At 34.2% G+C, this 25,564-nt stretch overlaps 4 protein-coding genes and 2 long non-coding RNA genes across 6 annotated transcripts; all 6 read left to right on the forward strand.

Moving 5' to 3' along the window:
• Positions 1 to 4,048: 4,048 nt before the first annotated feature.
• Positions 4,049 to 6,873, forward strand: LOC147553089 (expansin-A10-like). Its single transcript, XM_086667694.1, has 3 exons — positions 4,049 to 4,495; positions 4,940 to 5,252; positions 6,057 to 6,873. Exons 1-3 carry the CDS (start codon positions 4,363 to 4,365, stop codon positions 6,358 to 6,360), a joined length of 750 nt encoding a protein of 249 aa, XP_086523820.1. The 5' UTR covers positions 4,049 to 4,362; the 3' UTR covers positions 6,361 to 6,873.
• Positions 6,874 to 7,037: 164 nt separating this feature from the next.
• Positions 7,038 to 10,920, forward strand: EMB2744 (Pentatricopeptide repeat (PPR) superfamily protein). The gene is made up of 3 exons (XM_086667693.1): positions 7,038 to 9,730; positions 9,827 to 10,007; positions 10,816 to 10,920. Exon 1 carries the CDS (start codon positions 7,495 to 7,497, stop codon positions 9,607 to 9,609), a length of 2,115 nt encoding a protein of 704 aa, XP_086523819.1. The 5' UTR covers positions 7,038 to 7,494; the 3' UTR covers positions 9,610 to 9,730; positions 9,827 to 10,007; positions 10,816 to 10,920.
• LOC147553091 (uncharacterized) lies at positions 10,671 to 12,091 on the forward strand. Its single transcript, XM_086667695.1, has 4 exons — positions 10,671 to 10,919; positions 11,032 to 11,152; positions 11,355 to 11,410; positions 11,504 to 12,091. The coding sequence occupies exons 1-4, from the start codon at positions 10,794 to 10,796 to the stop codon at positions 11,636 to 11,638; spliced, it is 438 nt and encodes a 145-aa protein (XP_086523821.1). The 5' UTR covers positions 10,671 to 10,793; the 3' UTR covers positions 11,639 to 12,091.
• Positions 12,092 to 13,356: 1,265 nt separating this feature from the next.
• LOC147553092 (uncharacterized) lies at positions 13,357 to 14,704 on the forward strand. The gene is made up of 3 exons (XR_015237694.1): positions 13,357 to 13,585; positions 13,669 to 13,739; positions 14,337 to 14,704. It is a non-coding gene; the product is annotated as an uncharacterized LOC147553092 (long non-coding RNA).
• A 2,403-nt stretch (positions 14,705 to 17,107) lies between these two features.
• LOC147553093 (uncharacterized) lies at positions 17,108 to 18,132 on the forward strand. Its single transcript, XM_086668680.1, has 2 exons — positions 17,108 to 17,266; positions 17,494 to 18,132. The coding sequence occupies exons 1-2, from the start codon at positions 17,108 to 17,110 to the stop codon at positions 18,130 to 18,132; spliced, it is 798 nt and encodes a 265-aa protein (XP_086524806.1).
• A 2,026-nt stretch (positions 18,133 to 20,158) lies between these two features.
• Positions 20,159 to 23,067, forward strand: LOC147553094 (uncharacterized). The gene is made up of 3 exons (XR_015236562.1): positions 20,159 to 20,315; positions 20,557 to 20,597; positions 22,597 to 23,067. It is a non-coding gene; the product is annotated as an uncharacterized LOC147553094 (long non-coding RNA).
• The last annotated feature ends 2,497 nt before the right edge of the window (positions 23,068 to 25,564 follow it).

Raw genomic sequence — 25,564 nt, forward strand, 5'->3', positions numbered from 1 at the left:
ATTTTGGTAAAGAGGAATGAAAAGATAGAGTGTTACCCAATTCAGTGATGTGTCTATGTTTCCTCTCAGCTTTGCCATTTTGCTGAGGGGTATATGGGCAGGAACACCTGAATATAATTCCATTTGAATCCAAGAAGGCCCTGAAAACTCCTTGTTTAAGTTCTGGTGCTCCATCAGATTGAAAATAGACAATTTTCTGTTGTAAAAGATTCTCATTTGTTGACTTGAAATGTGTGAAACACTTTAAACTGTCTGATCTGAGTTTCATGGCATAAATCCAGCTATACTTGCTAAAATCATCTAGGAACAGAATGTAATACCTTGCTCCATTGGGAGTATTGATGGGTGCAGGTCCCCATATATCACAATGAATAAGATGCAAAGGTGTAGTAGTTGTTGATAGGGAGTTTGTAAAAGGAAGAGATTTACTCTTACCTAATTCACAAGATTTGCAAAACTTCCCATCATTTATATTTGATACTGCTATCTTGTTTTCAGTATGTAATTGCTTAATGACCCCATGATGAGAATGTGCAAGTCTAGTATGCCAGATATCATAAGAACTTACTGTTTGAGCTGCATGTACTTCAATTGATTTGTTCTTAAGAGAATTGTTATGGACTTCAATAGGATATAGATTATTTTGCATTGGCCCTGCAGCTAATACCTTTTTAGAGTTTATATCTTTAATTTGATATCCCCATGGCATAAATTCAACAGAACATGAGTTGTCCTTTGTGAACTTAGAGATAGAAAGCAGATTTCTCTTCAATTTAGGGACACAAAGTACTTTGTTGAGGTTGAAATCATGAGTAGAAGTACATAGTGTGGATGAACCAGTACTAGTGATGGGTATAAAATTTCCACTACCCACCATCACTGCCTCACTCCCTTGATATGGTAGAGTAAATAAAAGATTTCCTGAGGAATAAGTCATATGACTACTTGCCCCTGTGTCTGCTAGCCAGGAAGTGTCTTTTGAATCTATACTTATGACATTTTCAGCAACATAACATTTCTCATCATCATAATTGTAAAAATCATTTGATAGACAATCATGAAAAATATCATTTTCAATGCAATCTTCAACAATAGCAGTATGGCATTCATGGAAGATATCATCAGAACTATCATTGTAAGCATAATCATAAGTCACAACATTGTTACATTCTGGTAGTACTTCATCTTCATAGAAATAAGACTGTGGTTCAACAGTCTCAGTCTTAACCTCAGATACACATCCTTCTGGCTGAGATTGAGACTCTGTGTGATAGCCAGATTGAGTCTTATTTGGTGTATACCTAAAGAAACACACTCCAGCTGAGTGACCCCATCTTTTACATATACCACATGGGACAGTAGAGGAGTCAAAATCTTCTGCCTTTTGGTTTTTGTGTTTGACATCAGTATTACTAGAAGATTTAGGAATAGAAGATGACCCATCTCTCTTATTATAAGATGGATTCCTATAGTAAGTGGGAGAAGGTTTGTTTGAATGATTTGTTCTTCTAACATAATACACCTCTTGTTCCTGTTCCTTTGATAATAACCATTGTTCATGCATAGTGAGTCTTGATTTGAGTTGTGCTAAAGTAAGATGTTCATTATTTGCTCTTAATGCAATTGTAAACTGATCATAATCAGAACTTAAGCCTTGAATAGCAATACGAACTAGTTCAGATTCACTTATCCTTTCATGAACAGAAATGAGAGAATCTGCTAGCATTTTCAATTCTCTTAGATAAACAGTAATGGAAGCAGAACCTTTCCTAATAGATTGTAATTTCCTTCTTAATTGGTCCTTTTTGGACTCAAGTCCCTCATTATGAGTAAGATTTATACAATCCCACATTTCTTTGGCAGAATTCAATCCATATGTATCATAGTAGACTGATTTTGACAGAGTACTCTTAAGATAAGACCTTACAAAACTCTCTCTACTTCTCCAAAGTATGAAATCAGGGTTAATTTGTTCAACCCCATTAATAACCCTAAGTTGTGATGATTCCTCAGTCAAACCAGTCACAAACCCTAGAAGATCATAGGTACCAAGCAAGGTCTCAACTTGGTCTTTCCACATTAGATAATTAGTATCATCTAACTTCTCAGTTATGAAGTTAGTAACAGCAGAAATAGGTGGGAGATTACCTTGATTTGCTGCTGCCATGGATAGATTGAAGAAAGTTGGAGACTTTGCACGAAAAAACAGTAAGTAACTAGATCTTTATACTAGTTTTCTTCAATTTTGATCAATAACTTTGATAAGAACAAATGTCTTCTGAAACAACTTGATTTGTGTATGAATTTTAGAGATCTTCATCTTGAAATGATTGTATTTTTCTGAATATTTACTACTTTTCTCTTGATTTTGATGGTGATTTTGCGAGAAATGATCAATTGGTTGTTGAGTTCACAATGAAAACCCTAGTTTTAGAAGGATCTAGCTGAATCTGATACCATGTAAGTTTTCAATGAACCCTTAAGATTTTATTTCCAATATATTTCCTTGTTATACAACTTTGTTTTTATAGAGATAGAGAAGAAAAGAAAACAAACAAAGTTTGTTAAGTTTGTTATTCAAAAACAGAAAACAGAAAAGTTAGTTTGATTAACTAATCTTGACAACTAACTTTTCTTTGATAGTTGGAGAGTGCTCTTATCACAACTGAGGCTTGACCAGGCTGGGCTGTAATGGGCTGCATTTATTGACTTCTCCTTGACTATTGACTGAAGCCTTCTTGACTATTGACTGATGTTGACCATATAAGAACTATGTAATCCCTAATTCCTCTTTTTACTCTTCGAATTGTAAACCCTAGTTTCTCTGGTTCTCTCAATCTTTATTGAATAAAAAAGTAATGTTTCAACTTGTTTTCTTATGTTAAATTAGACCTAATAGCATTTCTTTTTACCTACATATTTTGATTTCTTAAAATTTTATTCGGAGTCTTATATAGAAGGTGATGTGCCTCCTACATTCAACCGCTGGACTACAATTTCTAGCAAGTTTTGATGTTGAGTCAGTGAAATACTCAGAAAAAGCAAACAACAAATCTTGGTGGAAATAAATAAAGTTGTTGATTTTTTAAAAAGCATAAATCTACCCTTCTCACTAACTAATCCTTAACTTTTTTTTTTTTAATATACTAGACGAAAGTCATAGTCAAATAAACACATAGGTCCATCAAAATGTCTGCTCAAGGCATCACCCCCAACATGGTCTTGTGTTTATAGAGAGAATGTTGGATAGAGCATTCACCTAACAGATTGAATTCAATTTTAGAGAAAAAGAGAGGGAGAGAGAGGGTAACTAATTTGAGTTAAAGAAAGAAATGCAAGTCAAATTTATATTAAATTCATTCACATTTGACATAATGTATTTTTTCCCCCGGTCTTAATAAACGGCCACATAATAATGAAGATACAGAGTTTTTTTTTTCTATCCATTTGGATAAAAATTGTTTTTTATTATGCTAGTTTTGGTTGATCAAAGTTTGGGTCTTAAAGAAAGAAAAGAAAAGGAAAATTGAGTGACAATTTTAAGAGAGAGAATTTGTAAGTAGAGAGGAGCCACAAAAAGTGAAAGAAAAGAAACAAAAAGAGAGAGAGAGAGTAAAAGGAGAAGGTAGTTGCATGTGCGTTCACAGTTTTTACTGTTTAAGAGCAAAACCACTCTACCCCACCTTATTTGGATTTATTTTACTCTTTAATTAAAACCACGCGTTTTCATTCTTTCATGGATTTATTCGTTTTTACCCTCTAGATAAAACTAACTCCCCATTTTAGTCCTCATATTGTCTAACCGGCCATTCTTTTCCCCAATCAAAATTATTTCATTTTTCTCTACCTCTTTCTATTTTATTTATTTATTCTCTTTCCCATTGAGGATTTTATACATGGAAATGATCAATTATCTATTTTATTTATTTATTTATTTATTAATTTTTCTTACCAATCGAAGTTATCTAGAGGGTCAAAGTAGCCTATTGAATAATAAGGAGGGTAAATTGACGAATTGGTTAAATTTGAGCCAGAAACCACTTCACTTGTCTTTGTTTTTAATTGAAAACCACTTGGAGGTTTTTGGTCCCAACAGCTCAAAGAGTCAGTTAGTTGTGACATCACTCCCCCTGCTTCTAAAATCTCTATTTAATTCCCTCCAACCCCTTCCCTTTTTCTTCACAATTCCCACACTTCCCTCTTTCCACTCTCCAACTCTGTTTTCCCCTCTTTCAAGCTTCTTCCACTCTCTCCCTCTCTACTTTCCCTCTCTCTCTCTCTCTAGAATATTTGGGTGGTCTCCCTTGCAAGTTCTGATCCCAAGAAAGCTCAAAAGAAAAACTCAATTGTTTGTGCAGGAAAATGGCTTTTCTTGGACTTCTATTGATGGGTCTCCTTTCATTAATGGTTTCATATGTTCATGGGTATGGTGGTGGAGGTTGGGTTGGTGCTCATGCAACTTTCTATGGTGGTGGTGATGCTTCTGGCACAATGGGTACCTCTCAAACTCAAATTTTCTATCTTATTTTGCGTCGATAAAAAAATCTATATGTACAATCAAATTGCATATAACATTACGATATTACAGCACAGAAGAGCACCAAATGACTTACCTAGCACTACAATTCTACAAAAATAATAAAAAATAAAAAGCTAAAAAAAGTAGACTTACTTCATACCTAAACGAAAATCAATGGTTATAAGGTGGATTGAGAAAGTCCATCGAGAGAGATAGAGTTGCCCCAAACGTGACCACTGTTTATTTTGTTTAGGACTTTAGGTGGTCTGAAACAGACTTTGACTTTTAGCATTTTCTATCATTGGTGATTTTATTTGTGCATTTAACTCGTAAAATTTGTTATACAAAATTTAGTAATACCTAGTGGTATTTTGAGAATACCCATTTTGCCCCTAAAGTAAAACAAATTTTTTTTTGTAGGTGGTGCTTGTGGGTATGGAAATCTTTATAGTCAAGGTTATGGAACAAATACAGCAGCTTTGAGCACAGCAATGTTCAATAATGGGTTAGCATGTGGTTCTTGTTATGAATTAAAGTGTGTGAATGACCCAAAGGGGTGTTTGCCTGGTTCAATTGTGGTCACTGCTACTAACTTTTGCCCACCAAACAATGCCTTGCCTAATAATGCTGGGGGTTGGTGTAATCCTCCCCTACACCATTTCGATCTTGCTCAACCTGTTTATCAACGCATTGCTCAATACAGATCAGGAATTGTCCCCGTTGCTTACCGAAGGTACGTGGGTATTGATGTAATTTCATTATTCGGGTGTTAGGGAAATTTCCTTGTTACGATGTTTTTTTTTTCTTTTTTTTGTTGAAAGCTTCCTTGTTAAGATGTTGGTAGTCTGTGTTTGGGACCTGGGCATTAGGTCTAGGGACCCTACCACCTCAGAGTTCTAATGGCCAAAATTATTTACAAAAAGTTTGGCGAGGAAGTTCGGCCCGATTCTCACCCCTATCTAGGGCATGTGGACATTAGAGGTACATAATCTCCTGCATGCTACAATGCTACCCTAACACACTTTTTTTTAGACTCTTAGGACTTGTTTGTCTTCATTTGTTTTGGTTTTTCTCCTTTCAAACCTTCTCTTTTCTTAATACAAAAGTCACCGTGAGTCATGACATTACCCTACGTCCCTACCCACTTCATTAAACAAAGACCCCATGTTTGTACTTTTAACAAAAAAAAAAGACCCCATGTTTGTTTTTCTTTTCCTAGTTTCTACTTCTACATAGAGTAATGCTAGAGAATAAGAGATTAGTAAAAGAACATAACCCTACTTTTGATCATCCTTAATAAATTCTCTATCATTCTTCAATAGATCAGAATCGCTAGTAACACAAATTACGACAAACTACATAAGAATTTTGTCTAGAGTCTGCTTGCTTATGTTTGTTTCCTATTATTTTTTAATATATTTTTATTATACCATTGAGATTAGTAAAAGAACATAACCCTACTTTTTGATCATCCTTAATGAATTTTTACCAAGTTCTTAAAAATTTGGTTTTACTTTTTTTTTTCTTCTTTTTGCAGAGTACCATGCAGGAAGAGAGGAGGAATAAGGTACACAATAAATGGACATTCATACTTCAATTTAGTATTGATCACAAATGTTGGAGGAGCTGGTGATGTTCATTCAGTATTTGTCAAAGGATCAAGGACTGGATGGCAAGCTATGTCAAGAAATTGGGGTCAAAATTGGCAAAGCAATTCATATCTTAATGGTCAAAGCTTATCTTTCAAGGTCATTACTAGTGATGGTAGAAGTGTAGTGTCTTATAATGTTGCTCCTGCTGGTTGGTCTTTTGGGCAGACCTATAGTGGAGGACAATTCTAATTAAGAACCCTAGTTTAAGGTATAGTGGAGTCCTAGTGATAATTATAGACTTATAGTAAGTAAAGAAAGTAAATATATTTGTATGTTTGGGTTGGGTTGGGTTGGGTTAGGGTCAAATCTACTTTGAGCAAAAAGGGCTTATTTTAAGATGGTCTTTTTTATGCTCTTTTTAATTTGATTGTGGGGGGTTCTATTTTCTCACTTTTTTTTCCCCTACTCTTTGTGGGTTGTGGGTAGGATTGGGGAGTGGGTTCATCTAGTTATAGAGTAAAAGTGGTAAGTGTTTTCTGTCAAAATATTAATGGCAGAGAATTTGGAAGTGGTGGATTTTTACCACCCGCCTATCTTAGATTATAGAGTCCCTATTATGAAGTTATTAGTTTGGTCTTTGTTAGTCAAGTTAAATGTGTTTGACTTTGTTATGTTTTGAATGAGAGTGTAACTGTTAAATTTCCAATTCCATTACTAATGAAAATCCAGTTATATTATATTAATGAAAATGAAGTTCTATTATATATTGGCTCATCTCTCATATTTTGCTTCATTGAACTCTTTACTTACATTACAATTGCACAAATATAAATGAGTAACGAACCAACTAAATAGTTGGATAACATTGAGATCTTCGACTACCTCACATTATGTATAAGAGTTTTATCAATAGACTAGTAAATCTCACTAAAACTCTTAGTAGAACACAAAACAACTGTTTGTAACGACTATATTTTTTTTAGTTGTAACAAAATTACTGTATCATTTTTCACTAGTATTTTGTCTTTGAAAAATATCTGTAACCGATTTTCTAAAGACCTCTTTGACATTGTATGACATTCATTTTACACGTGATAACGCGAGTTGTGACACACTTTCGGGAAAGAGTAATGCTAGAAAAAAAATACAAGTCAAAATCTACTCGAGGATTATACGAAATTAACTTATCTCCATTTTCGGGGTTAACTCTATTTTGTGATGGACTTTTTCACTCCTGACGGTTGATTTTTATTTAAATGTGGAGCAAGCCTATTTTCTGTGGGTTTTCTGGAGAAGATACTCAATAGAGGATTGTTGTACATATTTCAACAGTCACTAAAAATTGAAATGTGAAAGTCCCAATTTCCCTCTTCTCTCAAATCCATGACTACCCAAACTCTTCTCCTTAGAAAGGTGCCATCTTTATTTGTTTTGAAGCCAAATGAGATTTCTGCATCTCTAGAGAAGACTATTAAATTTCTAAAAATCTCTGCTGATACAAGAAACTTGAGACTTGGTAAAGCTATACATTCTCATTTGATCTTGGGTTCTCAATCTAATGAACTCAATTTAGTTCAAACTAATTGTCTCATCAATTTATATGTAAAATGTGGGGAAATTTCAGTAGCCCGTAAGATGTTTGATCAAATGCTTGAAAGAAATGTAGTTTCTTGGAGTTCTTTAATTGCTGGTTATTTTCATCATGGTTTTTCTTTAGAAGCTCTTAAATTGTTTAAAAATTTGAATTTGTGGGGATTACCACGCCCCAATGAGTATATACTAGCGACGGTACTCTCTTCGTGCTCCGATATTAGAGGATTGGAAGAAGGGAAACAATGCCATGGTTATGTTTTAAAAACCGGATTAGTTTTTCATCGTTACGTGAAGAACTCGCTTATTTGTATGTATTCTAGGTGTGCAGATGTCGATGGGGCGATGAGAGTTCTCACGACAATACCTGGATCAGATATTCTTTCGTATAATTCAATCATTAAAGGGTTCTTAGAAACTGGGTATTTGAATGAAGGGTTGGAAGTTGTGAGAGAAATGGTGGATGGTTTTCTTGTATGGGATAATGTTAGTTATCTTACTGTACTTGGTCTTTGTGCTAGTTTGAAAGATTTGAGGTTGGGATTACAAATTCACAACCAGATTCTAAGGAGAAGCATAAATTTTGATGTTTTCATCGGTAGTGCAGTCATTGACATGTACGGAAAATGTGGTAACATATTGAATGCAAGGAATGTTTTCGGTAGCTTGCTGGAAAGGAATGTAGTACTATGGACATCGATAATGTCCGCTTATACTCAAAATGGATGCTTCGAAGAGGCACTGAATCTTTTTGTAGAAATGGAACTCTCAGGTGTTCGGCCTTGCGAATACACATTTGCTGTTATATTGAATTCTTGTGCTGGTTTATCTGCACTTAGGCACGGGGATTTGTTGAATGCACGGGTAGAAAAGTCAGGATATAAAGATCACTTGATTGTGGGAAATGCTTTAATCAACATGTATTCGAAGAGCGGAAGTATTGAAGATGCATATAGTGTGTTCTTAGATATGGTTCACCGAGACACCATAACATGGAATACAATGATATCCGGGTATTCTCATCACGGACTCGGTAGAGAAGCTCTCATGGTTTTCCATCAAATGTTAGCATCTTTTGATATACCTAACTATGTGACCTTCGTTGGTGTACTATCGGCTTGTGGCCACTTGGGTCGAGTTGATGAAGGATTTTATTATTTGAACCATTTAATGAGAAAATTTGGAGTCACACCCGGGGTAGAACATTACACTTGCATAGTAGGACTTCTTGGGAGGGCTGGGCTACTAAATGAAGCCGAAAATTTTATGAACTCGAGTCCGGTCAAATGGGACGTCGTTGCTTGGAGAACGTTACTCAGTGCTTGCCATGTACATAGAAATTTTGGTTTAGGTAAAAGAGTTGCAGATATTATAATCGAGTTAGATCCTAATGATGTTGCAACTTATATCCTGTTATCAAATATGTATGCCAAAGCAAAGAGATGGGATGGGGTTGTAAATATTCGAAAGTTGATTAGAGGAAGAGACATTAAGAAAGAACCTGGAGTGAGTTGGATACAGGTGAAGAATAAAACCCACATTTTCGTTTCGGAGGACAAGAAACATTTAGAGTCAAAAAAGATCTACGAGAAGGTAACCGAACTACTTTCGCAAATAAAAATGTTTGGGTATGTGCCTGATATTTCTGCAGTTCTTCACGATGTTGAAGATGAACAAAAGAAAGAGTATCTTAGTTATCACAGTGAGAAGCTAGCTGTAGCTTTTGGCCTAATGAACACTCCTTCAGGAGCACCAATTCATGTGATTAAAAATCTTAGGATGTGTGATGATTGTCATACTGCAGTTAAACTTATTTCTAAGGTTACTGAAAGGAAGATTGTTGTCAGAGATGCTAATCGGTTCCATTCTTTCGAAAATGGAGTATGTTCTTGTGGTGACTACTGGTAGGATTTTGAGTTATCGACTCGCTATCAGGAATAGCTGATGCTTATTACTGAAGTAGCATGTTGTTTCCAACCCGAATCTGTTAGCTCTTTACAAGGGGCACGGGGACTTAGATCTGGCACAGGTAATTCTAGTCATTTGCTTCGATTTAGTTTTGAGCTTCCTTTTAACCCCATCATTTGGTGTAAGAATTGCAACGTCAGATTTTTTTTTATTTCAGGTCCCTGAAAACCAAAATAGGTTGCCAATAGGATCGTTCGAAACCTGCCATCATCCTCGAGGCATACATTGCAAGTAGGCGTTTATCAAATCTTAAAAGCCATGATCGGTCCATCATTTTTGGCATTTCTTTTAGCTCTTTCAAAGCTATGAACAATTTAGTCAAGATCTGGGTAACACAGGTTAGAAAATTATCTCATCTATAGATGTTTAACCTCGTACTTTCTCATACTATCTAGTGTCAATAGCTATTCATGTTTATAACGAAATCTATTTATATTTTGTCAAATCGAGTTTGTTTAACAAGATTGTATTACTTATCCAAGAAACAATGGAGGTTATAATTGAATAGAAAGCTTGTCATTATTTAGCAATTGTCTTGAGCTGGAAGATGCCAGCTCTCCTGTGGTTGGCTCCTTCTCCTCAAACATGACTACGAATCATGTAGACCATTGTTACGTTTCGTCCGCTCTATAAAACTAAATTGCAATTTCGAGTTGTGAAGTAAAGGAGACAGAATTGGACCAGTAGAGAGCTACCCACTATGGGAAACATTCATTTCTCTTTACTTTTTCGACTAATAATTGAAAATGGCTAAACTTGTAAAACTAAAAAGCCTTTATACTCTGACCACTTGCACAATAATAATGAAAAGAAATGCTGGTAAGTACAATTTGAGCACCAAATTAGGTGTTAGTGATTTTCTCTCTGGTTTGTTGCCTCCCCAGACAAGATTTGAATAAATGAATTCAAATCATTAGCACTATACACATGATTTGTCAACCTTTGCTTTGTGTATAAGTTTTTCTTTCATGTTTCACTATAATCAAGATTCTCCAGGCTCTTTATCAATCAATAATGGCACTTCTATTCCTCTAAAGTGGTTTTAGTGCCACATAAAAAAGGGTTTATTGTTTGATCCAAGAAATTGGGTTTCTCACTTCCTTGGATCCAACTGGTGTACATTTATGTATTTGTACTTGTATTCAGGTATAGAAAGAGAGAGAGAGAAGAATAAATCTGTCTGTTCTGTTTTTTCCCACTGTTATAAATCTGAGCAATATTATACCATTAACAAGTCAAGTATTCTCCAGGTACAGCTTCCAGACTCCATTTCTGCTGCAAATTATTTCTCTGATTACAATTTTCTTCCTTACATTTTGGTTAACTTGTTTCTTGCTTATATGATATGATATTCTGATACAGGAGATTTATCAAGATTCTGAGAAGAACCCATTTATTAGAAAGCTTAAGCAAGTAATGGGTCGATCTTGTTTTCTTAATTTTGTTCTGTTTTCAGCTGTTCTTGCTCTCTGCATTTCTCAAGGTATCATCCATTCTTTCATTGTTTCTTATGTTCAAATTCTGTAGTTTTTCTTTCTTCTGAAATGTCAGCATACTTGGGGAATGACTCCGTGTCTCGAACCCTTGACCTAGAGGGTGGAAACCAACTTGGTAACCACTCCAACCAACCAGATTATGTAGTTTGTTACCTATTCTTTGTGTTGTTTGTGTTTCTAATTTGATAGGCTATGGAAGAAAATTAATGACAACAAAGAATGAAGATTCTAGTATCACAAGAGAGGTAGGTCTCTCTCTAGCTTTGGCTTGAGGGTCTATGCAAATTCAGAATGACATTAAAGGTTGGGTTTTTGTTGTGTTTGAATGGTGTTTGCAGGAAAGTTTGGGGAAATCAAATGAGATGATTGAAGTGCTGGATTACACTCCAGAAGCAAACACAAACCAGAGAGCAGGATATTTGTTTACACCACCTCCACCTACATCTCTCTCTGCTCCTTCTCCTAAACCCTAATGAACTAATTAATAATCACAGCTTTACAGTTTCATTTTCAACTTAGCTGCCTAATTTTTGTGTTCCATTTTGTTGGTGGCAACCAAAAATGCATAAGATGTAGGAGATCAATGAAGTATAATCCTCAGATTAAGTGAGGGGTTTTTCTTGTAATTTTAGGGGAAGGTAATGAAGATTAGTTTGATCATGCTTTCATAAAAAAAATCTCATTGTGGCTTAAATGGGATCCAACTCCCCAATCTCATGTGTTATGGGGATATTAAGCAGAGGATTTGCTTAATCAAAGTAACCATCTATTTCCTCTAGGGTTAATTTCTTTTTGGTCCTTAACCTAGGACCAACTGATCATTTTACTTGTATAAACTAAAAGTGGCTACTTGGAAACTTTAAAAAAGTCCATCTTGACCTTTATATGAGATCCAATTATACCCAATGTGTTTTCGATATGAAAAATGCTTAAAAAGTTGAAAAAGTACACCTCCAATAAACATTTAGCTATCTCGATATTCTCGCTCGTGCTTGGACTAAACACTCGTATTCTCTAGATGATGGGCTTTTCTCAAATTTTATAGAATCCATGGACCTTAGTTTCATGAGGTCATTAGTAGTGGAGAGGTTTCTACACGAGAATTCTTTTAAGGAGGGGTATAGCTATTTAGTTTGAGGTTGTAGTTGATACAAATGAAGAAATCAAAAGTAATTCCTTAAGTTAACAAAGTTAAATGAGAAGCACATTAATTAAGAATATTAGATTTAACTTTCTTCTTCTTATGAAGCCCTAAGAGGATATATTATATGTTAAGACTAGAAAATGAGATCTTTATATACAAAACACTAGGTGCATGAATATATGTGTGTGAATGGGTGGAAGATATAACCACAATTGGTTTCTAATATATGTTTTATGGGGATAGTCTTTACCAACAAAAACTTCTGTAATTCCTTATAAAAGCTTTTATGATGCATCTCCACTATCACCTTTATTGATTCAATTAAGTAAGATAAAAAACCCAACTATTTGCATAAAAAGAAGCTTTAATCTTTTGTCATATTCCACTTTCATTAGGGATTCATCCTTCCATAATTTGTTTGACTTACTATATTTCTTATTATGTTTCCCACAAACTAATATCAAAATATGTATTGAGAATCTTCCATGAAAAAAATCCTATCCCATTCACTCATTATTTAATGGGTTATGATTAATTAATTAAATACATTGTAGTTTCTTGGTAATTACTTGAAGAAAAAAAAAAGTGAACTCTAGGAACATATTTTTCGAGTTACCTTTCTCTTGGAAGAATGATATCTTCCTTCTTGTAGAAAATATTCTTGGGAGAATGCTAGCTTTTCATAATCTTTTCTTTTTATTTTTCCTCTCGTATACAAAAATAAATATATAGATAAAAAATATAATATCTAAAATTCTAAAATTGAGCTGAATGTTTGTATTTTTGGATTTGTTGTAGAGGTAAACCTCCACGTGGTAACCGTGTTCAGATCGTTGATATTCACTCTATAACAATCAACCAACTCCTAGTTGCCAAATGTGCATGTGCATATAATAGAAAGAATGATTTCTTTTCTTTATCTTTTGGGATTGACATTATTATAAAACATATAGTCAAAAGATGACAATATGAAAGTTAGGTAGACAACACTATTTGCCTTAGTAAATTAAACAAGGATAAATAGTGTTTATCTTTTTGACTTTATAAAAAGATGGTATGTGCTCAACAGCACATAAACCCAAGGGAGAGAGAGTCTTCAAATTAGGTTTTCTATTTATATAGTTTAAGAGAAGGGGTTGCTAATACAACATTAATAATTCATCATCCAAGCTTATAACAAAATATTGGAAAATGGCTGCTTATACTTCTCTTCATGTTCTAGTGATTCTATTAGGTTTTACTCACTTAATGTTCTTGAATGCTGTCCCAATAGGAAGTAAGTTTTCACCTATATATTTATTCTACATATTATTATTTCTTTCACTTATTTCTACAACTAATTCCTTCATATGGGCACAGGAAGTAGAAGTCTATTAATGCATGAAACTCAAACTCAAGATCTGGTTGTATCAAAGAATAATATCCACAAGGTATTTACCAAGTTGTGAGGTTTTTTTTTCTTGAAGATGCTAGAATTGTACCTATAAATTGATAAGATAGCAATTGCAAGAAACCCATTGAGTTATTTTGGGAATGATTTGTGCATGTTTCTTCAAAAGGTCTTTTCTATGCTTTAAAAATGATTTTTATAAGTTCTTTTCGATATTTTTGGATACACCCATGTTGTTACTTTTATGGTGGTTTTTGCACCCCTTAGTGAGTCCAATCCATTGGTTGTTTGGCCTGACCTACTTCGAAAAATTCGACTAACAATGACTAGCAAGGGTGAGTCTAAGGAATAATTAACTTAACTTTGATGGATTAATACATAAAACTTTCAAAATTCTACCTATAGTAAGTCATGTATGATCATGGAAAAAGCATTCAAACCCTTCAACTCAAGACAATTTCCCATGTATCAAATAAAAGACAAATGTTTTTGTGGTCATATATAGATCCTCATTCATAGTATTTAATATCATTATTACTCTAATTAATGTGTTATTAATTTATTAGAAAAATGTTATTTTAAATAATTATTTTGGTTAGCTAGCTATTAATATTCATGTTGAATGAATGTGAAACAGGAAGTGATGGGAGAGATTTTAAATAATGAATATATCAAGGGGAGGATGGATTTTGAGATAAACGATTATCCAGGATCAGAAGCAAATTCTCGCCATACTCCGAAGCCACCTCTAGGGAGTTGAGGCCATAGCAACAAATATCATATCTATATATATTTCACGAAAATGGCTTTGGGAGCCCGTTTATTAGTTAATCCTATAAGTAGTTAGAAAATGTACAAGTATGATTATGTAGTTGAGAGTGAAACTAAAAACTAACCACTAGAAAATGTATAAGCGGGCATATTGATATATAAGTGTGTGTAAACTTTATGTGTAAGGTGAATCCTTAATTTCATTATTTGTTTATATAATTTATAGTTAAGATACACTCTCACAAGAGCAACACTGGATTAAGAATTTGTGCTAATGAGATAGATGATCTTAAAAGAATGTACGACCTAATTCTGCCTGGGCCCAACACGAATATGTCTCGGTGGACTCTAACTCTTTGAGGAGATCTACTTGGCTGGACGCTCTCAAACGAAGAACTAATTTAACAAGAAAGTGTGTGTGCGTTTTGGTGATTGCATAAAAGATCGATCCCATTCTTTTATATCTTCTTAATTTGGAAGTAGCCTACTAAAATATGTTTTGGTTAGATATACACATAATTTGAGTAGCGAAAAACACTCTAAACCTCAATGTCTTATCTTGTATACACAGTTTCAATGCGAAAGTGAATGATGTTCGTTTGTTACTATTTGAATCGGGGTTAGTATGTTTCAATGCCGGTGCATGCATCTCCTAGCTACACAGATTGATTCCAAAACATGCCAACTCCATGTAAACGTTCGTTGGGTTGGGCAGCGCATTGGAAAGCTATGCTCCATTATGCCCTTCTATATCATGACCAATTAAGATCCGCTGCCAGTATAAACTTGGGTGTTATAGTTGATCTACCCTTTTAGCAGAGTTCATTGCAAAATTGTTGTCTTGATGCAGAGAAATTACCGTTTCTTTTAATTGTATGTTTTTGTCCTCCACAACCATTATGTGTTTTCACCTTCTCTTGATCAGGAAAATATAAAGGTCGTGTCAGTAGTGCAGTGATACCGAAGACAAACTTTGATATCGAAATGGGTGGGAAACGACAAGAGATTGTGGCATAGAAGATGTACAGAGTCAGATTTCGAGTATGGAACTATAAGAAAGAATATGCAAAACTCATATCAGATTCAGTATAAAAACTGTTAAAAAAAAACTATCACCTAACAGGGTGATCCACAGTGCTTCATCTCAAAGTGCCAGCATCTTAAAGTGCATTTGACATCTCTGCTCCGACTTTGTTACCTAATTGAGAAGTACATACTGGCCCGTCCCAATAGCTGAGGCAACCGATGTAGAACTCTAAATAACATCACATCTTTAAGCCTCAGCTGCATTAGTTGCTTCTTGTGTCTGGAGAGACAGAGTTTTATGGTTCCGATTCCTTCGCCTTGTCAACCTCTTCTCTCATACCTTTAACACGAGCTCTTCTCATTTTTTCAAAATCTCAGCTAAATATTTTTTAAGTGCATCCTTCCTAAGAAAGCTTTGCTAGTTAAAATTATACCCGGCTTTGTTGTGTTTGAAACCAACTCTACAAGCTCGGCACATCCCCTCTCCAAATTCAACAAGCTCGAATTGTGAATGGTGGAGCATGCTTATTTTTCACAAGTACTTGGCTCCCAATCGGTAGTCTTAAAAAGAGATGAAATGAAACGCATGTTAGCAATAGTTATTGATTTTCATTCACTGATTAGCATATAATACATTCTAATTAAGACCGAGACTATTAATATAAAGGGAGATGCTAGAGAGCCCAAATTTTTTGGGCATTTTAGTGCCCAGCTGATGTGGAATCACTAAAAGACAAGGTTTTTTCAAAGTTTGACTACGGTGGGGACCGCTTTTATTTCTAAATGAGGAAATATGTCACCCTCTAAGTACCAATTTCTAAGTCACTCTATCATTTCCCTAATATAAATTACGTTTCTAGGGTTTTCATCTGCTGGACGGACACAATATAGGAGGTTCTCCCAACATGAAACTCTAACATCTAAGTGTAGTAATCCCGGAGGAATGAAAGCAACACGAAATTAACATTCATTGGTTCAATAGGTAGTGTCCTTCCCATGGGGAAGGTCTGAGTTTGCGTGATGACTGACGAGTCATGCCGACGTGTATTTACATAATAGATATTAGTACCTCTTCGTCCTTTTTCGCAAGTCCAATTCTTTTGATATTTAGACAGACAGAAGAGTAGAACTTCATGGCGTTACCATTACATAACGAACAACTAAGTTTAACCCATTAGAGGCCAACGTTGAATTCATGGAGAGGTGAAAGTTGGTGAAGAATTAAGTATAATAGAAACACATATTTATATTTTAGTAGAAACACATTATATTATAGAATAACAGAAACCATTTGATAACTTTTTGTAACAACCAAAATACTCCTAATTCTCAACACAGCCGTTAAAGACTCAACACAAGAATTAGAAACAAACAAAGTCAAAATAGAAAGAAACAAACTCAGACGTTAAAGACTCAAGACACAAAATAGAAACTTTTATTGGAAAACAAAACCTATAAATAGGTTAATCAAGCAAGCACTCAGACACACATAATTCTCATTAACTACTTCATTCATTCATAATCTATCTGCTATAATTTCCCCCATTGTCAAATCAAGAAATCAACAACAAGAAAGAAGAAGAAGAAGAAGAAGAAGAAGAAGAAGAATATATGGAGGAGGAGAATAAGATGATGACCATTACCAATGAAGTTTTGAAGATAAAACACATTCTATGTGATTCCAACAACAACAACAACTACTCTGAAATGGAGTTGTTGAGAGCTCTTGAATCTCTTCAATCCGTTCCTATCTCACTCGATATCCTTCAAGTATGTATACTATAATACTAATTTCTCTCTCTTTGTTTTTTTTTCTTTACTTTGGGTTATTAGAATCAACAAGGCTTAACCTTTCTATAGTTTAATTTCTATAATGTCAAAAACAGAGTATCATGTTATTGTTGTTCAAAGGTCAGAGTTAGGTTTATTTATATAAGGTTTAGCCCTACTTTTTTTACATTACCAATTACTTACTGTATGATTTTATCTTTTTACAGGCTACTCAGATTGGAAGGGTTGTTAATGATATCAAGAAGAAATCAGAGTCAAAGAAAATCTGTCAACTTGCTCGAACTCTCGTCACTAAATGGAAAACTGTCGTAGATGAGTGGATCGACAAAGATAATGTTACAACTAAGAATCACCCTGAAACTCCTATTGAAAAAGTAATATACAAAGATGGAGTTGAATTTGTCCAGAAACATATTGTATTGAAGTGCTCCAATAACGTCACTCTTCGTTTAAAATATCTATCTAAGAAACATCAATCACCGCGAGATGTAGTTGTTGAAGCACAAACCACAAATATGAAGATGGAGCAGCAAGAGGAAAAATTATTAGTTACCACCAACAATAAAACTGATGCAGTTCAGAAAAACGAAGAGTTTGCACTCCAAGCAAAACTTGAAGCCAGCAAGAGAAACCTTCATGATGGGTATGAAAGAATACAGAAAAAACAAAGAACCATAAAGACGATTGACTTTAAAGGTCTTCCACAGGACGGAGTTACTAATTTATGTCAAGCTAAACCGCGGACCAGAATTGCTCGCCAACGCAATACTGCAGCAGGCTCGAATTGTTTTAAGAATCCAAACACAAGTAGAGGTTGCAGAACAAGGGCTGCCAGTTGCATTTGAAGAGGAAATAGAGCATTGTCGCTTCTCTGAAGAAAGCCTGTCTTTTGAAGTTTTATTCTTTTAAGTTGCAAAGAAACTTATGGTGATGTAACTAGATAATAGGATACAGAACTACGTGATGCTTGATCCCTTTTCATTTCCGGGGTACGTAGGCAACTTCACAATGACATGTTCAACGAAACAAAAATGATAATTTGTCCAAAGAAGTGGGACGGATGTAGGCTGAAATACGTCGTGGATGGCATGGATTCAACCCACTTTGAAACCCGGTGTGAATAGCCGGGATTCAACCCATTTTAAAACCCGGCGTGAAGAGTCCGGAATCAACCCACTATTTTAAAAAGATAAAAGTGGCCTGAATCCAGGCCGTGCACCGTCGAATTCCGACCTAGATTTGTCCTACTTTTTCGGGCATCTTATCATTTTTGCTTAATTGAACATGTCATTGTGTTGTTCAGCACAAATATGTAAACAATTTCTAATTCATTATACAACATGTATATGGTACTACATATTTCCTTAGAAGATTAGACTACTGAGTTAACATACAAAATCGACACAGATTTTAGAATTTGAGAATATAAGCACAACTGGGTCAGAAACTCTTTAATTTGTAAACTTAGATTTTGCACCTCAGATGCTACTTTGTGTTGTAGTGAATAACTGGGAGTGGAGCTTAGTTTCCAACCCAATTGAGCAAAGCACCTCTGCTCTTTAATTTCTTTTCTCATGACATTTTTAACTGTAATCTGATATTGGTTGGTATTTCCTTTCTCGATTACTTTTCTGTTAAATCAAATTGTTAGTGAATTACATTTATTTAATGTATTGGCGGAAAACAGTCTTTGGCCTTTCGGCACAAGCTACATGAGTGGTGAAAGTAATCCACTCGGCTCTGTCTGAGCCCAACCCGAATATTTCGGTGGACGCTCATTCTTCGAGGAAATCTACTTAGCAGGACATCCTGGAATGATGAACTAATTTAGCCCATTAAAGCGTAATGGCTCAAGCACATTTGACCATCCATCTGATCAGACACGTTATAAGTCACAATTGCGCACATTTTATGATTAGTAGTGACTATCCATCAGTATGATTATTTTTGACAGAGTTATTTTGCATGCAGTTTGTAGCGAAAACTATTGGGGACAGAAAACTATTTCTCTGTAATGTTTCGAGACAGAATATCTCGTCCTATATATTTGTGGGACAGAATAATGCGTCCGCTTTGTTCATCCCTAATAGTATTGCTGGGACGAAAATAATCAACCATGATAATGTGCGACGGGTGTATCCACGACTGACACAAACTCGCCCCAAATACTATTCGTGACGGGGGTATTCACAACAGTTTCAATTCGTCTGAATACATATTAGAGATTTTTTTTTCTTTAAGTGCGTTTGTAGTCGTCCCTAAAAACAGTATTTTTGTAGGGACATACGGTAACGAAACAAAATGGGAGTAGTTTAATCATTTAGACTAAAATTCATTTTTGTGAGACTATTAACCTCTTAATCTTTCCTTTTTCGACTAAAAGTTCATGGAACAAGTACTAAGTTTTGAAAAAAGTGTACATACTCACGGCTTTTTATAATTTTGTGAAAGTGTCATGCATAGACTCAAGAAAATTAATTAAGTAATTGATGTCTCCGAATATTTTTGGATCTATAAAGTTTGATAGTTGTATTGATTAAGAAATCTCTCGAAATCGACATTTGATATCTAAATGGCAGGAGGTATTAGATCGTGCAGAAAAAAAATCAAGTGGAATAGTTCAAGAGTTAAATGAGTGTTTCTCATCTCACTCACTGTCTAGTTGTTGTGAATGCGAAGTCGAAGTCACACCCAATTAACTTTCTAATTAAGTTGGACAAATCTCTTATTTTCGGACAATGGTATTTTCTTCTAAACTAAGTAAATATATTTTATATCACGAGGGGTTAGGAATAGTCCCACATAGATAGTAGAGTGTCACGGAGAGAAAATCTCAATATACTTAATAAGAGCCTCGGGATTAAGAGGAATGTAACTAAGCCTATAAAAATGTGGGTATGCATGAAATTTGTACGCAAGAGGGCATGTGTACAATGTTTTCCTTATGTAAACGATTTGCTTTCTATAAATCAGTTCAAAGAGGAAGCAAGTCTTCCTTTTTGAATCTCGGTAAATCTTGTGTGTCATTGTAAGTAAATTTATTTATTTGTTTTATTTTTTTTATATGTTTGTTTGCTTGTTTGTTTATTTCTTCTCAGATGTTAAACTTCTATTTTATTTTTCTTTTTCTTTTCAAGATTTTGAGTTCTTTGATGTTGGCTTTTAAAGATATATAAATATCTCTTAGTTGCTACCAAAGATGACAACTAGCATTAGGTGATAGGTTGATAAACCCTTTGATCTTACTTTTTCTGCCTTTGTGGTTCTAGGAGTCAACTAGATGTTGTTGGAGCCAATGAGCCAACCATATGTAAGTTTTCCTAACTTGTGCCAGTTATACAAGATTATTCTTCATATTTTTCAAAGATCAATGTCTTAAAATTCATTCAAGAAATTCTTTTTTCCTTCTAAACACATTAGAAGATATAAATATTTTCTTTAGAAACATTATAATCGATACAATAAGTATTTGAAAGAATAGCAATTGCAGTCTATTGAAAGACTGAGAGTCTACCCCTCTTATGTCCAATCTTAAGAGAAAGGGAGAGAAAGAAGAAGAAAAATGACCACGGTGGAGGAAAATAACTCGATTTATATCAATTGCTTACTGCTCTTGAGCCTCGTGTGATCGGTCGAGGCAGTTGCGCGCTCCCGTAATATACTCGGCGAGATTATACGCGCAAATGTTAGACCTCGTTAAATGCTATGATTATGTGCATCGTGGAACAACTAGTGTTCTACCTGTTAAATCACGATTATGTGATAATCGGAGATAGATAAACACAAACAAAGAACACCATATTTAACGAGGTTCAATCGAATATTCATGACCCGCATCCTTGGAGAAAACCACAACGGCTATATACTTTATTTCTCACAATTGTGGTGATTCGTTATAATAATGAAAAAAATCAAATAATTTAATCTTAGAACCCTCTCTTGTTTATAGAGAAATTAAGGTTTAGGATTTCTTAGTTTCTCCTAAATAAACTAAGAAACATTATAAAATCTATGTAATATTACCATTAGATGGTTACAATAATATTCCACATATAAGAAAATATATATTTAATATCTTTCATATCTTCCAATATCTTGCACTCATCATGATCGTCGGATCTCTTCATCTCGATCGGTCTCATATCTAGTTATCTCCCCCTACCCCGCAAGTGGGAACACATAAATCTTGGAGTGTCGGACTTGGAGAAAAAAAGAACACGTCTTATTCGACTTCTTAAAATTCTCGAAAATTTTGGGTGTTTGATGAAAATGATGAAGTTACAACGAATAAAAAAACGTTGAAAATAGCAGAAGCAAATTTTATTTTTTTCAATGAAACAAGAATGATAACCTGCTCATGATACCATGTTAAAATCACGATCATATGATAATCGGAGATCGATAAACGTAAACAATGAACACCATATTTAACGAAGTTCAGTCGGATATAAGAAAGAATTTGAATAAATTTACCTCGATTAATATAAACATTGAAAACTAAATTCATGCATCTAGTAGAGAGCAGAAATAAGAAAGGAAAAATTAAAGTAGTTTGGAGTAATCAAGGTTTTGATGTTCATAAATCTTGATGAACGTAGTTGACATGTGAGATGAAATTGTTGACACTTGCAAGAAATGTGTAACTTTGCAATGTAAGACTCCAAACTCGTTCTCTCTTTGTCTCGTTTAGATCCTAAAGATTCTTCTACTATATACAAGTAAGAACAATTCTAGATTAAGATGTTTATTTTTGTTTTTATATTAAAAACTAAATGATTGAAAAAAAACCACAAATTTAGAAATCAGTAAAATAAAATTAATAGACAATACTCCGGCGGACGGTGGTCATTCATATTGACTACTGCCGTGCTAATTTTGTGATAAACTCCCTAGGATCTAATTCAAGACTCGTCAGAGTTTTTAGGCTCTAGATACCATGATAAAATTAGAGAGTGATAGCGATAATTCTTATTCCGTACCGATTGTTGATTACAATTAAAATATATAGAGTCTGAAAGTCACTCTATTAGGTAAGAAGATATATACTTAATATTACAATATATCTTTCATAGACACAATAACGAATAATATATTTGAACGATATATAAATAATATTATGTAAAGTCTTCATCATCTAACAGTAGATGTAGTTGATGTTTTCATGATCCAATGATAGATATTAATCTCATTTACACTACCGTCATCAGTTACACATATAGTTGAATCATAAGTCAAACTAAAATATGTTCTTCCAAAGAACTAGAAGAATAAATGAGGGCAAACAATAATCGATTCTATTGTCTGAACAGGAGAAGGATTTAGCGAGGCAGAAGGTTGACTTTGACTGTTAACAACTTGTGAAGAAGAAAAAGTTACTGATTTATCATCAAGTGAAAAAGAATGTTCAATTTGTTTAGAAGATATGAAGGATGGGGATGATATTAGAGCTCTGAAATGTTCACATGCATTTCACTACCATTGCAATATTGAGTGGATCCAACCAAAGCAACTTGTCCTCTTTGTAGGAATGATTTCCTAGCTTGATGAGATAATTATGTATTAAAAGAAGAAGCTTGATTGATCAGTAGTACGTGATAGTTTAGAGTTTGATTTCATTTAGTACTGAGTTTATATTTGTCTCTTCTCTGATCAGGGTTTGAGTTTATGTTTGTGTCTTCTGTTTTTTATTTCAGATGTTATTATATGATGAAGTATATGTATTCCACTAAAAAAAATAGTAAACATAAGATAAAATTATCTAAATATATGATGATTTGTTTCTTCTTGCATCTTCTCTTAATTATTTTCTTCTCTCATATATTCTTTCTATATTAAAATGTATAGACCTAGGTTACTTGTATATACAGGTAGCCAAAATATCCAGCTAGAAAATTTTAGTTGGTAAAATTGGATTTCCAAAACCAACTTCTTATGTTATCTTATTTTCTGGAAATTTTGAGTTTATCAGACAAAGTAAGTCCTTTTTAGCACTTAATATGCATTTATGATCATAATATAGTTTTTCATTTTACGAGTGAAAAATCATGTAATAAGTGCAAAAATCAAACACTTAGTTTCACTTAGTAAGTGCAAACTAACTGGGTGTAAGAGCTTTTGGATAAATACTTGGTTCTATACTGACACAATCGACACAAGATTCAGACAAATATACTTTTTCATCAATAGAATTTTCTATTAGTAAAAATTCACAAGCATCGTAAAAATTGTTAGGATAAAGTTGTGTCTGCACTTTTTTATTCAGGATAAATTTGTCACTGTTGAATTAGATTAAAAGTTACATCTATCTTAAAGCACTTATAAAATAAGCGTAACAGGAAGCTCCAAATTCGAGCTCAGAATTTTAAATTTTGCACTTTGCCATCATTTACATAAGTGAACAAACAAACACTCAAAACCAAAATAAGTCTTTTTTAGCACTTACTGCACTTATAATTTTTTCTTTCAATTTATGAGTTAAAATCATATAATAAGTGCCAATAACAAACACTCAGTTTCCCCTCAATTAGTGCACACTAACTTTTGCAACAACAAAAAAAGTACAAACGAACTAGTGTGTGAGCCAAGTGGTAAATTGAAACCAAATTTTAACGCAACCTTTAAAGAAGGAAAGGCTACCATTCTTGTGATTTGTAGAGACAGTAAATGAGACATTATCATGGTTGAAGTGAGCTACATCTTAGCTCCATTTGCAATGGTGGCAAAAGCTCATGCGGCAAGACTTGTTGTTGAACTTCCAAAAAAGGTGAATCGATTCCCTTGTACCATTGAAGGCGATGCTTTGGTGGTGATCAAAGCATGCTCTACAACGGAAATACATCCTCCACGAAAAATCAGACCAATAATTATGGATATCTTGGTGGAACGTAACTCCCTAACTAATATTTCTTTCCAGTTTTGCACGAGAGATTTGAATCGAGTTGCACACTTACTGGCAAAGGATTTTTTTATGTCCAGTAGTAATAGATTTTTTTTTTTTGCTGAAGAAGTAGTAATAGATTTTGGGATGCTATACAAATTCCAAGATGCATTTTAAGCTAATTATTTGACGGAGAAATCCCACATTGTCATTGAGAATTTTAATGAATAATTGCAGGCTATATGCCTTTTCACAAAAAAAAAAAAAAAGAAAAAAACTGGGGCGTAAGAGCTTTTGAATCAATAGTTAGTTCTATATTGACATAGTCGACATAAGATTTGGACAAAATATACTTTGGGATCAATAGAATTTTTTAGTAGTAAAAGTTCACTAAGATCGTAAAAATTGCTAGGGTAAAATTGTGTTTGTTTTTTGTGTCTAAGAATCTGATGAATTGGCTTAAGTGAATTGACTGAATCTGATGAATTGGCTGAAGTGAATTGACTGAATCTGAATTGACCGAATTATTGTATAAATAAGATTCTGTTTTTCTATATTTGATATGTTATAATAAAATTTTTGACATTTATATCCTAATTGATATCTTTGACAAAAAAATGTATTTTCTTTTTCTCACTTGTCTGAAAGAAAATAAAGAACCCCCACACAACCAGATTAGGTTTTATTTGTCTTTTGCCTTCTCCCGTTATGAATAAGAAAAAGGGAAACCCAATGCGAGTCTCTCATCTCTCTCTCTCTAACTGAAAGTGAACAGCGATAAACCCTCGTCTCGGGGAGAGTTTCGAGTGAATGGCCCTCGTCAAATCTAACGAGGGTTTGAACAAGGAAATCCTTTGCCAGATCTAGAGAGGGCTCCATCACGATAACACTCACTAGATCTGATGAGGGTTTGAACAAGATGACGAGCGCTAGATCCAACGAGAGGTCACAGATTTTCTTATGATGGTAATGGTGTGGTCCTTGTGGTATGTGCCAGTGATGGTTGTGTGGTCTTTGGTGGTGGTGGTGTTGTGGTATATGAGGTGGTATTGCGGTCTGAGTTGTGGCATGGTCTCTTCTCGTGGTTTGTGGTCGTGGTGATGGTTGAATATGAGAAATGAGATTTTTCTAAATCACAAGGGTATAAGTGTCATTTGAGACGTTTCAGATATTGGATCTTTGTTTTAGACTTGGTTAAAGTCTGAAATTTGTGGACTCTTTTTTAACCCGTTATCCAACTAAATTTTCATGTTTTCTTAAACATAAAGCAAACATCTTACATCTGATATCATATCTGGAAAAAAAACGAAATTCAACTCTCATCTTAAAATCTTCTTTTCGTTTAGAAGATAACATGTTAGACATATGTTCTTCAATCACTTTATCCCCATCATCTTTCT

This window comes from Eschscholzia californica, unplaced genomic scaffold (genome assembly GCF_041429995.1).
Source record: "Eschscholzia californica isolate CP2 unplaced genomic scaffold, dmEscCali1.0.p SCAF_3, whole genome shotgun sequence".
Lineage (NCBI taxonomy): Eukaryota > Viridiplantae > Streptophyta > Magnoliopsida > Ranunculales > Papaveraceae > Eschscholzia > Eschscholzia californica.

What these genes read in the sequence shown, in the direction of transcription:
- LOC147553093 (XM_086668680.1), top strand. Translation starts at nt 17,108, where the DNA reads ATGGAGGAGGAGAATAAGATGATGACCATTACCAATGAAGTTTTGAAG. An exon ending in TCTCACTCGATATCCTTCAA is followed by an intron (nt 17,267 to 17,493) that starts GTATGTATACTA and finishes ATCTTTTTACAG; the next exon opens with GCTACTCAGATTGGAAGGGT.
- EMB2744 (XM_086667693.1), top strand. Translation starts at nt 7,495, where the DNA reads ATGACTACCCAAACTCTTCTCCTTAGAAAGGTGCCATCTTTATTTGTT.
- LOC147553091 (XM_086667695.1), top strand. Translation starts at nt 10,794, where the DNA reads ATGTATTTGTACTTGTATTCAGGTATAGAAAGAGAGAGAGAGAAGAAT. An exon ending in TGCTCTCTGCATTTCTCAAG is followed by an intron (nt 11,153 to 11,354) that starts GTATCATCCATT and finishes CTAATTTGATAG; the next exon opens with GCTATGGAAGAAAATTAATG. An exon ending in ATTCTAGTATCACAAGAGAG is followed by an intron (nt 11,411 to 11,503) that starts GTAGGTCTCTCT and finishes TGGTGTTTGCAG; the next exon opens with GAAAGTTTGGGGAAATCAAA.
- LOC147553089 (XM_086667694.1), top strand. Translation starts at nt 4,363, where the DNA reads ATGGCTTTTCTTGGACTTCTATTGATGGGTCTCCTTTCATTAATGGTT. An exon ending in TGATGCTTCTGGCACAATGG is followed by an intron (nt 4,496 to 4,939) that starts GTACCTCTCAAA and finishes TTTTTTTTGTAG; the next exon opens with GTGGTGCTTGTGGGTATGGA. An exon ending in GTCCCCGTTGCTTACCGAAG is followed by an intron (nt 5,253 to 6,056) that starts GTACGTGGGTAT and finishes TTCTTTTTGCAG; the next exon opens with AGTACCATGCAGGAAGAGAG.